The sequence below is a fragment of the Periplaneta americana genome, chromosome 5 (genome assembly GCF_040183065.1).
Source record: "Periplaneta americana isolate PAMFEO1 chromosome 5, P.americana_PAMFEO1_priV1, whole genome shotgun sequence".
Taxonomy (NCBI): Eukaryota; Metazoa; Arthropoda; class Insecta; order Blattodea; family Blattidae; genus Periplaneta; species Periplaneta americana.
The window spans coordinates 12,708,327-12,722,355 of record NC_091121.1 but is presented as its reverse complement, the minus strand read 5'-3'; the positions used below and the strand labels follow the sequence as shown (position 1 = coordinate 12,722,355).

General features: G+C 33.2%; 1 protein-coding gene across 1 annotated transcript; it reads left to right on the top strand.

The window, feature by feature from the left end:
• Positions 1–1,071: 1,071 nt before the first annotated feature.
• LOC138699482 (clotting factor G alpha subunit-like) lies at positions 1,072–13,052 on the top strand. The gene is made up of 3 exons (XM_069825394.1): positions 1,072–1,168; positions 7,480–7,653; positions 12,725–13,052. Exons 2-3 carry the CDS (start codon positions 7,496–7,498, stop codon positions 12,804–12,806), a joined length of 240 nt encoding a protein of 79 aa, XP_069681495.1. The 5' UTR covers positions 1,072–1,168; positions 7,480–7,495; the 3' UTR covers positions 12,807–13,052.
• Positions 13,053–14,029: the final 977 nt, after the last annotated feature.

Sequence of the window (14,029 nt, the reverse complement as noted above, 5' to 3'; positions counted from 1 at the left end):
CTCACAGATTTACAATGTGACGTTAAATGAAAGCTAGATGTAAGGACTTGACAGATATTGAACTTTTCAAATCTTTGGAAAAAAATAAATATTTGAAGCTTCGTTCTTTCGCTTGCTCCGTTGAAGCCATGTTCGCTGTAACTTACGTTTGTGAAAAATTATTTTCAACAATGAAAATAGTAAAAATCAAATTTAGATCACGACTGACAGACAAATACCTTCGTGATCAACTACGACTGGCAGTATGTGACATAATTCCTGATTTTGAAACTTTGTCGCAGAGACATTCTGAAGACAGTTAATTTTAGGTTGATATAATGTGTCCTATGTGTGCTTGTTCATTTCTTTCTTCGTTATACGTCCTAAACATTAACTTCCCCTTCGGTTCTTCGCCTACCTCCATAGGTGCTATGCACCTTGCAGCTTACACAGTGGCTCGGCGCACCATGGCCTTTTCGCCACGGCTGATCTAGAGAATAACATGAATATTAGTCTTGATATAACCTGGAAATTGATTTAGAATTGAAAAACGAGATGACAAATTGAATTTATTTGAATATTATTTAGAATTAACGCTAATTATTATAGTAACAGAACATAACCTCCTGCGACAGTATTGGATTTCCAGCCTCCGTGACTTTTCGCTAATTGTCTTTCGATTGCATATCCGACAATAATCGATACTTGCGGTTTCATAATGGTACAAAGATGATTTCTCATTGGTTGAACAACTGAATTATAATGAGTAGGTGTACTTTAATGAGGTCCATTAAAGGGCTACTACCAGGTGTATAATTACTACATTTCGGCATGGTCGAGCATAAATACATTTATTTTAACATTATTTTCATTCTCGTTCACGTTGTCGTTTTTGTTCCCGGTTTATTGGGAACCAGCCTTTCGTCTTTCTGCTACAATTGGGAATACTGCGCGCGTTGCATGGTGACAATATGAAAACCAATTACAAACGAGTTTCCAAGCCGGATTATATCTTCACATTGATAAAACAAACTAATGTATGAGGCTTGAAACGGGTGATTACAACATTGTATTATACCACGTGATGTGGAATTATATAACGTCTATGTCTATATACATAAACGGAGGGCTGCACCAGTCCTGGTATCAGAAGCTAGTCCACATCTCAACGGCAACACTGAACTACTGGGTAAGAAAGAGCTGACATTACCTTACACACTGCTTTGAATATTTAGCAGAATGCGTTTGAGTCTAAAGAAAGCAACAAAACATTACAATGTAGTCTTCTGTTGTTGTGACGAGAATCCAAGCTCCCGCATACCGGTAAAGCTCATGTCACAAACACGTTCACGTCTGAGTAGATATTATTCAACGTCTTTAAAACGGCGCAAATATTAAAGATATTACAGGAGAGTTTTAGGTACCGGTAAAAGTTTATTTGGTTATTTACTCATTTTTATTCCTTTGTTTGTTTATATATTTATTTATTAGTTTATTTTTGTTCATTTGTTTGTTTATTTATGTACTTATTTGTTTCTTTGTTTGTTCCTTTATTTTTTGTTTATTTGTATGTCTATGTATTTTTTTATTTATGTAGTTATTTATCTATTTATTTGTTTATTTATGTATTTATTTATTACTTGCAAATAGCTTTCAAGAAACCCAGAGGTTCATTGCCGCCCTCACACAAGCCCGCCATCGGTCCCTATCCTGAGCAAGAATAATCCAGTCTCTACCGCCATATCCCACCTCCCTCAAATCTGTTTTAATATTATCCTCCTACCTAAGCCTTGACCTCCCCAAAGGACTTTTTTCCCTCAAGTCGTCCAACTAACACTCTATAGTCTATGCATTTCTAGATTCACCCATTCATGCTACATGCCCTGCCCATCTCAAAAGTCTGGATTTAATGCTCCTCATTATGTCAGGTGAAGAATACAATGCGTGCGGTTCTGCGTTGTGTAACTTTCTTCGTTCTCCTGTAACTTCATCCCTCTTAGCCTCAAATATTTTCCTAAGCACCTTATTCTCAAACACTCTTAACCTCTGTCCCTCTCTCAAAGTGAGAGTCCAAGTTTCACAACCATACAGAACACCCGGTAATATAAGTGTTTTATAAATTCTAACTTTCAGATTTTTCGAGAGCAGACTGGATAATAAAAGCTTCTTAACCGTTTATTTATTTATTTATTTATTTATTTATTTATTTATTTATTTATTTATTTATTTATTTATTATTTTACTTTATATATATTCTAGGAAATAAAATTAAATTGCATTTACGTTGTATCAGACTCACTTTTTGTAATGAATTAACAACTCTTAAATACCCATTTCCGTATGATCGAGTTTTTACTGTCCATAATATTTCTTGACTTTCATGGTCTACCTAAATATGATGCTTGCCGAGTATTATATGTAAGTAGGTAAAATTGACGTTCTCCTATATCGACGGAACAGTGTACTTGATCGTACAATCTTTGCTAGTCTTTTTTTTCTCAATAGTTTCTTATATTTATTCAGAATATCCGAAACATACAAGGAAACCTTCCAAAATTATCAGACCGAAAGGATTCTTAAAATCCTTTTATTTTATTTTATTGGATTATTTTACGACGCTGTATCAACATCTAGGTTATTTAGCGTCTGAATGATATGAAGGTGATAATGCCGGTGAAATGAGTCCGGGGTCCAACACCGAAAGTTACCAGGCATTTGCTCGTATTGAGTTGAGGGACAACCCCGGAAAAAGCCTCAACCAGATAACTTGCTCCGACCGGGATTCGAACCCGGGCCACCTGGTTTCGCAGCCAGACGCGCTGACCATTACTCCACAGGTGTGGACTTCTTAAAATATGTGACATTGGTAGTTAGCCTACTGTAAAAGAAAAACCACCTTATAGTTCAGTTTGCAGAGCACTGGCTCAAGACGCCCGAGGACCTGAGTTCAAATCTCGGCGACGGCAGAGTATTTAGTAGTATTTATCACGGTCAAAACCAAGGTTATGAGGATTTTTCACGGATTTCTTCAATTTTCTCTCGTTATTCAACCAATACACTCCACAATGTCCCTTTCTTTATTAACCTGGCCTGATCTATTTGAATTTAAATTGTAAGTTGCAAGATATCTCTCTCTATTAAAGTAGATGTATGACGCATCTGGCATGTCTTCGTTAACGACAGGTACAGAAGTTACTCAAGTACTGGTACAATGTAACACAACTACGTATTTCAAACACGTTTCTTTTATCCAACGGTTTTAAACGATAGTTATAATGTTGTACTCGTTGTAGAATACGTCTTCTCCGCACCGAATTTGGGCATCTTTTTCCGGGATCTGTAGTGAAACAAAAAATGAAAGAATTTCAAATGCTTACTTAACTCTATGAGCCATAGCCACAATGCTAATGTTGTTAGTAGTTAGACCATGAACCAATGTAACTTGTATGACCATGCCCAATGACGTCACATTCCTTCCCTACAGGCATGAGGGCGCCGAACTTGTAGATTATATGAAATTACAAGTGCAGCAAGACCTCCTTCAGTAATATCTCGGCATCGAGAGCGGCTACAGAACTTTGCCACAATTCATTTGATTTGTAATTGCGAGTTCTGTAATATTAAGGCGATAAGAGACACGTACGATACCCTTTGAATGAACCATAGTGAAAGATTTCTTATGAACTGGGCCTAATTTCGGAATGTCGCTTTATATGAAAAGAAAATATATCGCATACTCTTCATTACTTACTTTTCTTATCATACTCTCATACACTGCATTTCTAAATGGGAATGAAATGGAATTGGAAAGGAAATTACGGGATGAGGGCACTATGGCCCAGCACTGCGACCTGTTACTATCTGCTAACCCTCAAGTTAGGCAGCAAAGGCTTTTATCCTCCATTAATATGAACACCCTTCAGCCTGTCTCTCTCAACAACAAAATAATTCCTTTCAGTGCAACTGTAAAAAACCTCGGCATCTACATATTTCGACTCAAATATGAACTGGAATACGCAAATCAGATATATCTGTAGAAAAGTTTTCTCTATCATGCATTCTTTGAAACACCTGAAAAATTTCCTTCCTACTAAACTCAAACAAATTCTAGTACAGACTCTTGTAATGCCTCACTTTGACTATTGTGATGTTTTATATAGCGACCTAAGTGCTGAACTTTCTCAAAAACTTCAACGTGTACATAATGTCTGCGACCGATTTATTTTCAATATCCGCCGACATGATCATATATCGGAATATTTTCTACGACTCTCCTGGCTCCGCTTGCAAGATAGACGTTTAGTACATTCTCTTTGCCTGCTATATCGAATTATACATGATTCCACACCCAACTACCTTGCCTCTCGGTTTACTCTCCTAGCTTCACATCATAATCGTAATACACGTTCACAGCACAATCTGTTGCTATCAATACCATGTCATCAGACATCTCTGTACTCAAGTTCTTTCTCAATAGCCACGGACCGCTCATCGAATTCGCTGCCGCTCGAAATCAGGGTAGTCTTAGTCCTCAGTTGTTTAAAATTAGGTTGTTTAGATATATTTTAAATGCAAAGAATTAGTTTTTAGGTATCATTTTTATTTATTATTACTACTACTACTATTATTATTATTATTATTATTATTATTATTATTATTATTATTATTATTATTATTTTACACAGTCATTACTTTATTTTTCCATCAACCCTTATATCTAGGTAATTGTCATTGTCTCAATGTAACACGTGCTGTGCTGATCATACTAATTGTACTATTCCTTTAGTTGTGAGATTATATTCATATGTATTAATTCTTTTTTTTAAGTTAATACTGTATACTAGATGTATTTTCCTGTTTGTGATTATGTATTCAGTGTCTTTTTTTATTATTTATTTTTTTGTTATTGTTATTTTAAAGTTAATATTGATTGTGTATATGTATTCAATCTCTCTTTTTTACTTAATTATGTTTTTTATTATTATTATTATTTTTAAGTTAATATTTGTATACCGGTATGTATTTTTTGTATGTGATTTGATCCTGCTTGAGTGGAAGAAAAGGCCTGATGGCCTTAACTCTGCCAGGGAAAATAAAACTATTATTATTTATTATAACTATTATTATTCCCAAACCCACACCGGCTGACTACACTAAGGTTCGCTGCGTACTCAGGTTTCGAACAGGCAACCCTCCTCGTCCTAGCCCAGTCCCCTCCGTACGTCGCCAGCCGACGATTGGGGAATTCTATGGAATGATGAAGAAATCTCAATCAATTTCAAATATTCATTCATTCATTAGGTAACTCTTAACTAATATAGTAATATACGTTACAAGAGCGGTATGTTAACGTTTTCATGGTCGAGGAAAAGATTGAAAAAGCGAAACGTAGTTGAGCTTTTTTAATTTCCGAGAACATGAAAACAAACATATCGCTCGTGTATCGTACATTATTTTGTGCGAAGATCGTTTATTACATACCTACCTTTCTTCTCGTTTCTCTTATCTATACTCTAACCACGACGTAAATACCAGATCACTTATCTGTGGCACACTAAGTATACCTCTTCATAGAACATCTTGTTATTCATCATCTTTTACAATATCCACCTCGCGTCAATGGAATTCCTTGTCACAAACTATTAGGGGCTGCAAGACAACAAACATCTTTAAGAACAGCTTAAAAGATAACCTTATTATCATTTCACTCCAATCATACTGATTTAAACTATCACTGACTACATTGTTACTTTTTTCTTTAGATATCATCCTGATTTATGTATTTATTTATTTATTTATTTAAATTTAAATATACATAATAAAGAAATATAATTACAAAACTAACAAGAAATAGAAATAAAATAATACAAGCAATATAAAAAGAAGATACAGTAGTAATAACAAAATTTGAGACCGAATGAGCAGCGCTCGTGCTCGGTCGCAGTTCAGATATAATATTAAAATAAAAAAAAAATAATAATAATAATAATAATAATAATAATAATACAAATAAATAAGTAAAATAAAATAGGAACTAAAATATAATTACAGCGGCAATGGAATTATATAATATAATATTAACACTAGAGAAGAATAATATCGCACGTGAAAAGTAGGACTAATATATATATATATATATATATATATATATATATATATATATATATAATACAAATATAACATAGGTTGATTAATTCATACACATAGGCTATAAATTTATTTAATCAAATTGAAGATATTAACACGTTTCTAATTTTCTTGTTAGGCCTATATGTTAGTGGGTTACATGTTAGAAGTTCTGGGTGTAATTTAGTTAAAGCATTGTACAACCGAGGGCCAAAATTTATGCTATGCTTTAGACCAGCAGATGTGAGACATTTAGCTTCTACTAATGTTGACTTAATATTTCGTCTTGTGCTGTATTTTCAAAATTGTTCATAATAATCTCTTTCTATTATCTAATATTATTTAAAATATATTAACATTCTATGTATTTTAGTTTAATTCTGCTACACAGTTTATTTCAGTGTTTAATTAATAGTTCATAGTACTTTGTTGTTTAATTCGTATAAATAACTCTTGTATACATGTAACTCTCATCTAAATCAAATTGTTGAATTCTTTGTAAGTTCATGCATATGTATATACACTTTTTGCTGGTTGAGTGGAAGAGAAGGCCTTACGGCCTTAACTCTGCCAGCTAAAATAAATTATTATTATTATTATTATTATTATTATTATTATTATTATTATTATTATTATTATTATTATTATTATTATTATTACTCCTGAGTCACTATTAATTCTATACTTTACTTTGGTTCGCTCTAAACTTGAAAATGCATCTGTAGCCTGGAATTCCTTTACTTCAACCGATTCGGTTAAATTGGAAAATATTCAAAGAAAATTTATTTCCTTATGTGCTTTTCGATATATACCCAATTCCTCTGACTTTAACTATGAGATTACCTGTAAATATTTTAACTGTTGTAGCCTTTATGCTAGACGTCTAAATCTTGATTATCAATTTTTTTGCAAAGTTATCAAGGGTGATATTGATTGTGAGTCTATCATAAACAATATCAGCCTTCGTATTCCTACAAAAGGTTTAAGATTTCAAAAAAATTTTTATAACCGGAATTCAAAATCACTTTCTCCAGTCTGTAGATGCATAAAATATGCCAATTTGCATGGGCACAATTTAGATCCTTTTAAGGTTTAGTTTCGTTTTGATTATTAGTTTTTACTGTTTGTACTCAATTTTATTTATGTATGTTTTTGTTATTTAAGATATTATTTATTTTTGTTTTGCACCTTTGTATCTTCTGTTTGTGTATTGTGCTGAACTATAATTGGCCTCTGGCTGTTGGTCAGCACACAAATATTAATAATAAATAAATAATAAATAAATAAATTATTATTATTATTATTATTATTATTATTATTATTATTATATTAAACTAGAGAATGCTGAAGACAGTCTCTGTGTTGATTTTACAGAACTCAATAATCAACCATGGCTTTCTTCATTCAGAACGTAAATTCTGGTAAATACTTGGACGTCAAGGACAACGACGAAAACCCGGGAGCACAGGTCATCCTGTTCGAATACACCGGCGGTGAAAATCAGCAGTGGGAATTCAAGAAGGGCAGGATTCATAGCAAGCTCAATGGGTACGTATTCACATGTCGAGAGTTACCAGCTTTTCACAACAGGGATCATATGCGAGCCCCGACAGTTCCTTGTGATTAAATACAGGGACATCATTTTATTTTTACTAACATTTTTAATATTAACCAGGCTATACCTTCCAATTAACGGATCGAGAACCGGAAATACCATTTGCTACCCCTTCCACGACTGGAGTTCGATGATACTGGCGTAAAATACAAACAAATCACTTTACTAGGTATAGGAGGGAAGAAAAGTAGCTCATCCAGTTACGTAAACTAGGAAATATCGGAAGTTTGAGTTTGATAATTTTCATTAGGTTTTTGTTTAATCAAAATACATTACTGTATTAACAATAAGTGTTTTTACTCACGAACTGAGCTATCCATGCGAATGTATTCATTATGCAGTGTATATTATACTGCCTACAGCACATTAGCGTACAATATAGAGAATGAAGTTAAATTGAAAAATAATCATAATATGGATATTTAAACACATTTTTGAAAATGGTTCGATACAGGCGTCAGTTCTTTTGCGCATATTATCGCACGATAGACTATTGTATCTAATTTCAATTATTACCAGTTTCGTCCTCCGTACTAGTAACTCATGTTGAAATAATTCTGTACCTACTCTATAAAAGATTACCTTACGTACTGTAAATTCAATCTTCACTTCTGCCCGACCCGCACAGATAAAATTATTTAGACATGCTATCTACTGTCCGTCCAAGTGGTTATGTTGCAGGATCGTAGAAAGGGGGAAATCACGTGACAGTTAATTACTCGACAAGGCCCTTTTATTTAAGTTATTTTAAACAATTTTATAATAATAAGTAGACGTCCAATTCTTAACAGAAATTATTGTTTTCAGACAGCCCAGCCACTAGCCCTTACAGAGGGACGAGGAGAAGCAAGTGGGGGAAATCGGGATGCGACGTAGGCAAATGGACGACAGTACCTGTGCGAAAATATGATTCAATATTGAAAGCTCTTTCGTCACTGGAAAACGCGAACATATTTCTGAAACATACTATACTCACTAACTCACTGCGGTCTTGGTTCTGTGTGCAGGACAGTTGGAACGTCATTAGTAGAAGGGATGGGAGTGAAGTACATTCAAAAACTCAGGTACAATAAAAATTGAAGTAAAAATAAAATGATGTCCCTGTATATGTTGCTCATGGGAAAAGAATATTTTGGCCTCGTTTTCTGAGAGTATTTATTTTGACTGCCACCGTCATTTATTCCGTCGTTCTTGTGTTTTTATTTGTTACTTTCACTCTTTTCTTCCTTCCTTTTATTTCCAGATTACTTATTTTCCTTTCTCCCTTCAATTTTTTTTTCACTCCTCCCTTTAATCGTTCCTTTTATTCTATTTTTCTCACTTTTATTTTTATGAGTTTGATATTGGAGAAATTTGGCTACAAATTCTGTTTATACAATGACGTCATTAATTATAGTAGGCCTTGAATGACTGAAATTACATGTTTAAAATAAAGTAGTCGGAAATTCAGCCGTACGTAAAACAAACATAACGGAAAAAACAAATTAATATCACGAGTTTGGCAAAACTGTAAAATGAAATTAGAGCAGCAACAATTACTGTATATTAAACGTTGTTTAGGCATTGCATGAATGGCTAATACACAGTATGGTGTGCTGTTTCTGCTAGAACTATAATTGGTTCTTACTTTTTCAGGATGAAAATGAGACAGTCATTACAGTGAACAGTGAAAGATATCGTAAAATATTACAGACTTTGTAACTTATCGTTCAGCAAAGGAATTTTTCAGTGTTACATTTGTTAGGATAACATTTCTGCACATGTAAAGAACAAAACTAAATTTATTTGAATCATTTATAATCATAACACACTGCTCTCCTAAATTGACTTAGCGCATTGAGAATTAAATAATGGCTTTCCCAAAATAATAATAATAATAATAATAATAATAATAATAATAATAATAATAAAATTAATAATAATAGTAATAATAATGATTTATTTAACCTGGCAGAGTTAAGGCCATACGGCCTTCTCTAACACTCAACCAGGAGTAAAACTGCGTTACAAAAACACTACAAATTTACAAAGTACACTACAATTTTACATACAAAACTGAATAAGATAATAATAATAAAATGTAAACAACAAGTAAGAAGAAATCAGACATAATATATAATACAGAGAAGGAAATAAAAAAGCATAATAAAATGTGAAGAGCAGGTCAAAAATAAATGAGGCATACAAAGTATAAAAAAATAAGACAATTATTGACAATAATAATAATAATAATAATAATAATAATAATAATAATAATAATAATAATAATAAATAAGAATAGTAATAATAATAATAATAATAAAATAATAACAGGCCTAATAGTAATAATAATATTAATAGTAGTAATAAAATAGTGCAGTACAAAGCATACAATGAATACAATATTTTTAAGTACACACAGTAAGGAAAATTATGATTATATATAGCTCAACTTATCACATTATAGATATACCATTATCGGAAAATATGAAAACAAAAATATAAAATAAGTTAAATATCACTAGAACAGAAAAAATATGTGAATACGTGGAAACATGCCAAACAACACTTGTCATAATAGTAAGTTAGTTTGGCAACTCGTCATAAGATGAAATATGCTATGAAATGAAGAATTGTGACAGTGTTGTGTATAGTTCTTTGGGTAGCTCAGTCGGTAGAGCCTTTGTGCGCTAAGCGAAGAGTCCCGGGATCGACAATCGGCCCCGGATCAAATTTTCCTTTGAAATTATTCATTATCCAATGTGTTTAGGAAAACATGCTGCTATAAACAGTTTTTTAATTTTATATGTACTATATTTAAGAACTTGTAATTAATTCAATTGTAGTGTGCGTGCGTGCGTGCGTGCGTGTGTGTTAATTTTTAGTAGCAACACTGGGTTACCCACGTCAAATGAATTCTTATTATAATCATACAAACTATAACCCTAATGTACTTTCGGGTAAAATAGGGTTCAAGAAATTGTAAGTATATTCAAATAAATATTTGATTCGCCTAGAATCAACTCCACTTCATCTAGAAATCTGATTTGTCAGAAAAGAAGAAAAACTAGTACAGTTACACTAAATACGGTGATTTTACTTTTGAGTTTGAGGCAGATAAATTCCAGTTTGACTCCAAACGAGCAGTTTATCACATTCCCTGTAAAATTCTGCACTGAAACATACCTTAATCCCATATTTCATAATTTGAAGAAAGTGCATTTTGATTCTAGGTAACTCGCGACCCATTTAAGATATTTTCCATTTTCTTAGAACACAAAATACTCATCCCTAACAATTAGTCTTGTTCAGATAACTTATGAACTAGTTCATTAAGTAATGGCTAGGGCTAGGATTTTGATGAAATTGCATCTTTTTTCTAGTAAGCCAGAAACATAGCTGCTTTAGTATTTATATGTTATGTGATAAACTGAGTGTTTTAAGATATATTTGTTAGGGAATTTTTTGCATTTTTTGCCTGTTTCAACTCATAAGAGCATCTTTTGTTTTATTCGGTCATTTTTTACGCATTTTCATTTAATTTTGGCCATAAATCCCCATTATTAATGTGAAATAATGTTCATTTCCTTTGATATTTTCTTTACATATTTTGTCCATTAATACCCATTATTTTGTATAATATTTTAATCGTTTTTCTACACAAATATTGCCATTTTAACGTAATACACACCATGTAATGTATCAGTCCAACCACCCCTTCAATATAGACTCCTCTATACCTGCTAATTCCGGATAAGAGTGGCCTTGTGGTAGACTACATGGAAACTAAAAGTAAAGTAAATCCATGGCGCTACAGCCCATGAAGGGCCAAGACCGACCAGCCGACTGCTGACATCACGTCCACAAGCCGAAGCAGAGGTAAAAAATCATACATGGAAACTACATCCAGGTAAAATAATTAATTAAAGTGTACTACTTAGAAAAAAAATATGTAAAATGTAATTAAATTACTAGTCTAAACTTTAAGTAGTACAAAATCTCTTTTCCTACTAAGCCAATTATGTAAGATCAATTTTAGGGCATTTTAAGGGCATTTTTTCAAAAGATTTTAGGTCATAAACGCATTATTTTTAGGACATTTTTTCATGATTTATAGGTCATCAAAATCCTAGCCCTAGTAATAGCTAATGTCTTCGACAACTTTAATGTATCGTGCAGACGTGACAGTTCCTCACAAATAAATTGTTTTGTGCGAGATCGTGCGTATTTGCTTGTTTTCCGCACAGAACCAATACGCGGTAAGTGTGAAATACCACATTCATTATTCCCAACGTAACACATAACAATTTCCCTCTTCTTACCGCTTAAGCGCGACATTCATTTTACTGCTTTAGGCTTTTAACATATTATTTTTAGAGACGTTTAACATAGTAATAATTATAAATTAGAAACTTACCACTGCAATTTCACCTAAATTGCAGTGTTAATTATTGTTTTTAAATATTTTCAAAAATTAAGTAAAGTCTACTACTCCACGAAACTTATTGCATTCCTTGATACAAGTAACATTAAGGAAGCCGTGAAAAAATCAACAAGATTCCAGATGCCGATGTTATTACTGCAATATGTTATATAAATAATATTGTTAAAATATTAAAATGAAAAATAAATCATTACATAACCTTACCGTTTGGCTTAAGTTCGCATTTATAGACTGGGGGAAAAAAAAGACAGACGTATATCACGGCCTGCTGGAGTATAGTAAACACAGAAAACATTTTATAGCAACAATGTTGAAGAAAGATATTTTGGTGTTCCGAAGTTGCCGTCGTTAAACAGAAACCAACATGGAGATTTCACTGCAAATAATTAGAAATTCGTCTTTCAGGCATGTAATAAATGATCTTCGCACAAAATAATGTACGATACACGAGCGGTATGTTTGTTTTCATGTTCTCGGAAATTAATAAAGCTCAACTACGTTTCGCTTTTTCAATCTTTTCCTCGACCATGAAAACGTCAACATACCGCTCTTGTAACGTATATTACTATTATGTCTTACAGGCTAGTTATGGACCTGAAGGACGATGCAGAAACCGGGCCGGTAGTGATGTGGCCGGACAATGGCGGCGACAATCAGAAGTAGCACTTGGATGATGACTTCACCATCCGAAGTGCCCTAGGGACGGTCATGGGGGTTCCCAACAATACTACAGCGGACGGAACCCCGCTGAAAGGTTACACCAAGACGGGGGCCGACTCCCAGAAGTTCCGCATCGTACCCATCGACGACTGAGCATTATTCTCAATTCTCAAGCACTTCAATCTTTATAATTTACTGTCTAGTACACATTTATAATTTCTCAATATTCATTCAATGTTTTCTGACCAAGATTAGGTCCTTCACTGCAAACCCAGCACTCTTCAACCTTCCATCTTTTCCGCATTCCTTTCGTCATATATCTTAATGTTATCTCATTCATTAATTTCATTCATTTATTATCTTCCATAGATCTTACATGAGCAACGAATCTTTAAGATGTGGAACAAGTCAAAATATTACAATATTACAATTACAATTTTTACAAAATTTTACAATATTTTACAATTTTTACAGTTTTACAATGTAGTAATTTTCTACAATGATGAGGTGAGGTCCGAGAATTCGCCAAAAGATAACCCGGCATTTGCTTTTTGGTTGGGGAAAACCTCGGAAAAACCCATCAAGGTAATCAAATCAAAGGGGGAAATGAAGTGATGCCGAGGACTCGCCATAGACCATCCGGCTTCAGTCCCACGGCTGAGTAAAACCTCGGAAGAAACCATTCAATGAGACCAAAGGGCGATCCAACCCAAGCCCGAGCGCAGCTCCGGATCAGCAGCACAGCGAATCTGCCGACTGAGCTACATCGATAGCTGTACTAAAAGTATACAATACATAGCCAATCAGATTATTAAATTTACAAACGCAAACGATCATTCATCAGTTGACCTATATGTATAATGCAAAACAAGTAAGTTAATTAAATTTAAGGCATAAACAATTCAATCAGTTGTGATATACAGAAATTGAAAATACGTATCATGCAAACTACTTCAAATTACGAACACAAACAATTTATCAATAGAGCTATACAGATTACTATTCAATTTAAAGCATATACAAATCATAGGCCAAAACTATACAAACATATGCAATGCAAAGTAAGCAGATTAATTCAATTTACGAACATACTTTCATTAAGCTATACAAATTTGTACAATTAATATCAAGTAGATTAATTCAATTTATAATCATAAACAATTCATCAGAATCTTCTTCTGCCCCGAACTCTTCTCCCGTTCACCATTCCTTCCAGTACATCCTTC

What these genes read in the sequence shown, in the direction of transcription:
- LOC138699482 (XM_069825394.1), top strand. Translation starts at nt 7,496, where the DNA reads ATGGCTTTCTTCATTCAGAACGTAAATTCTGGTAAATACTTGGACGTC. An exon ending in ATTCATAGCAAGCTCAATGG is followed by an intron (nt 7,654 to 12,724) that starts GTACGTATTCAC and finishes TATGTCTTACAG; the next exon opens with GCTAGTTATGGACCTGAAGG.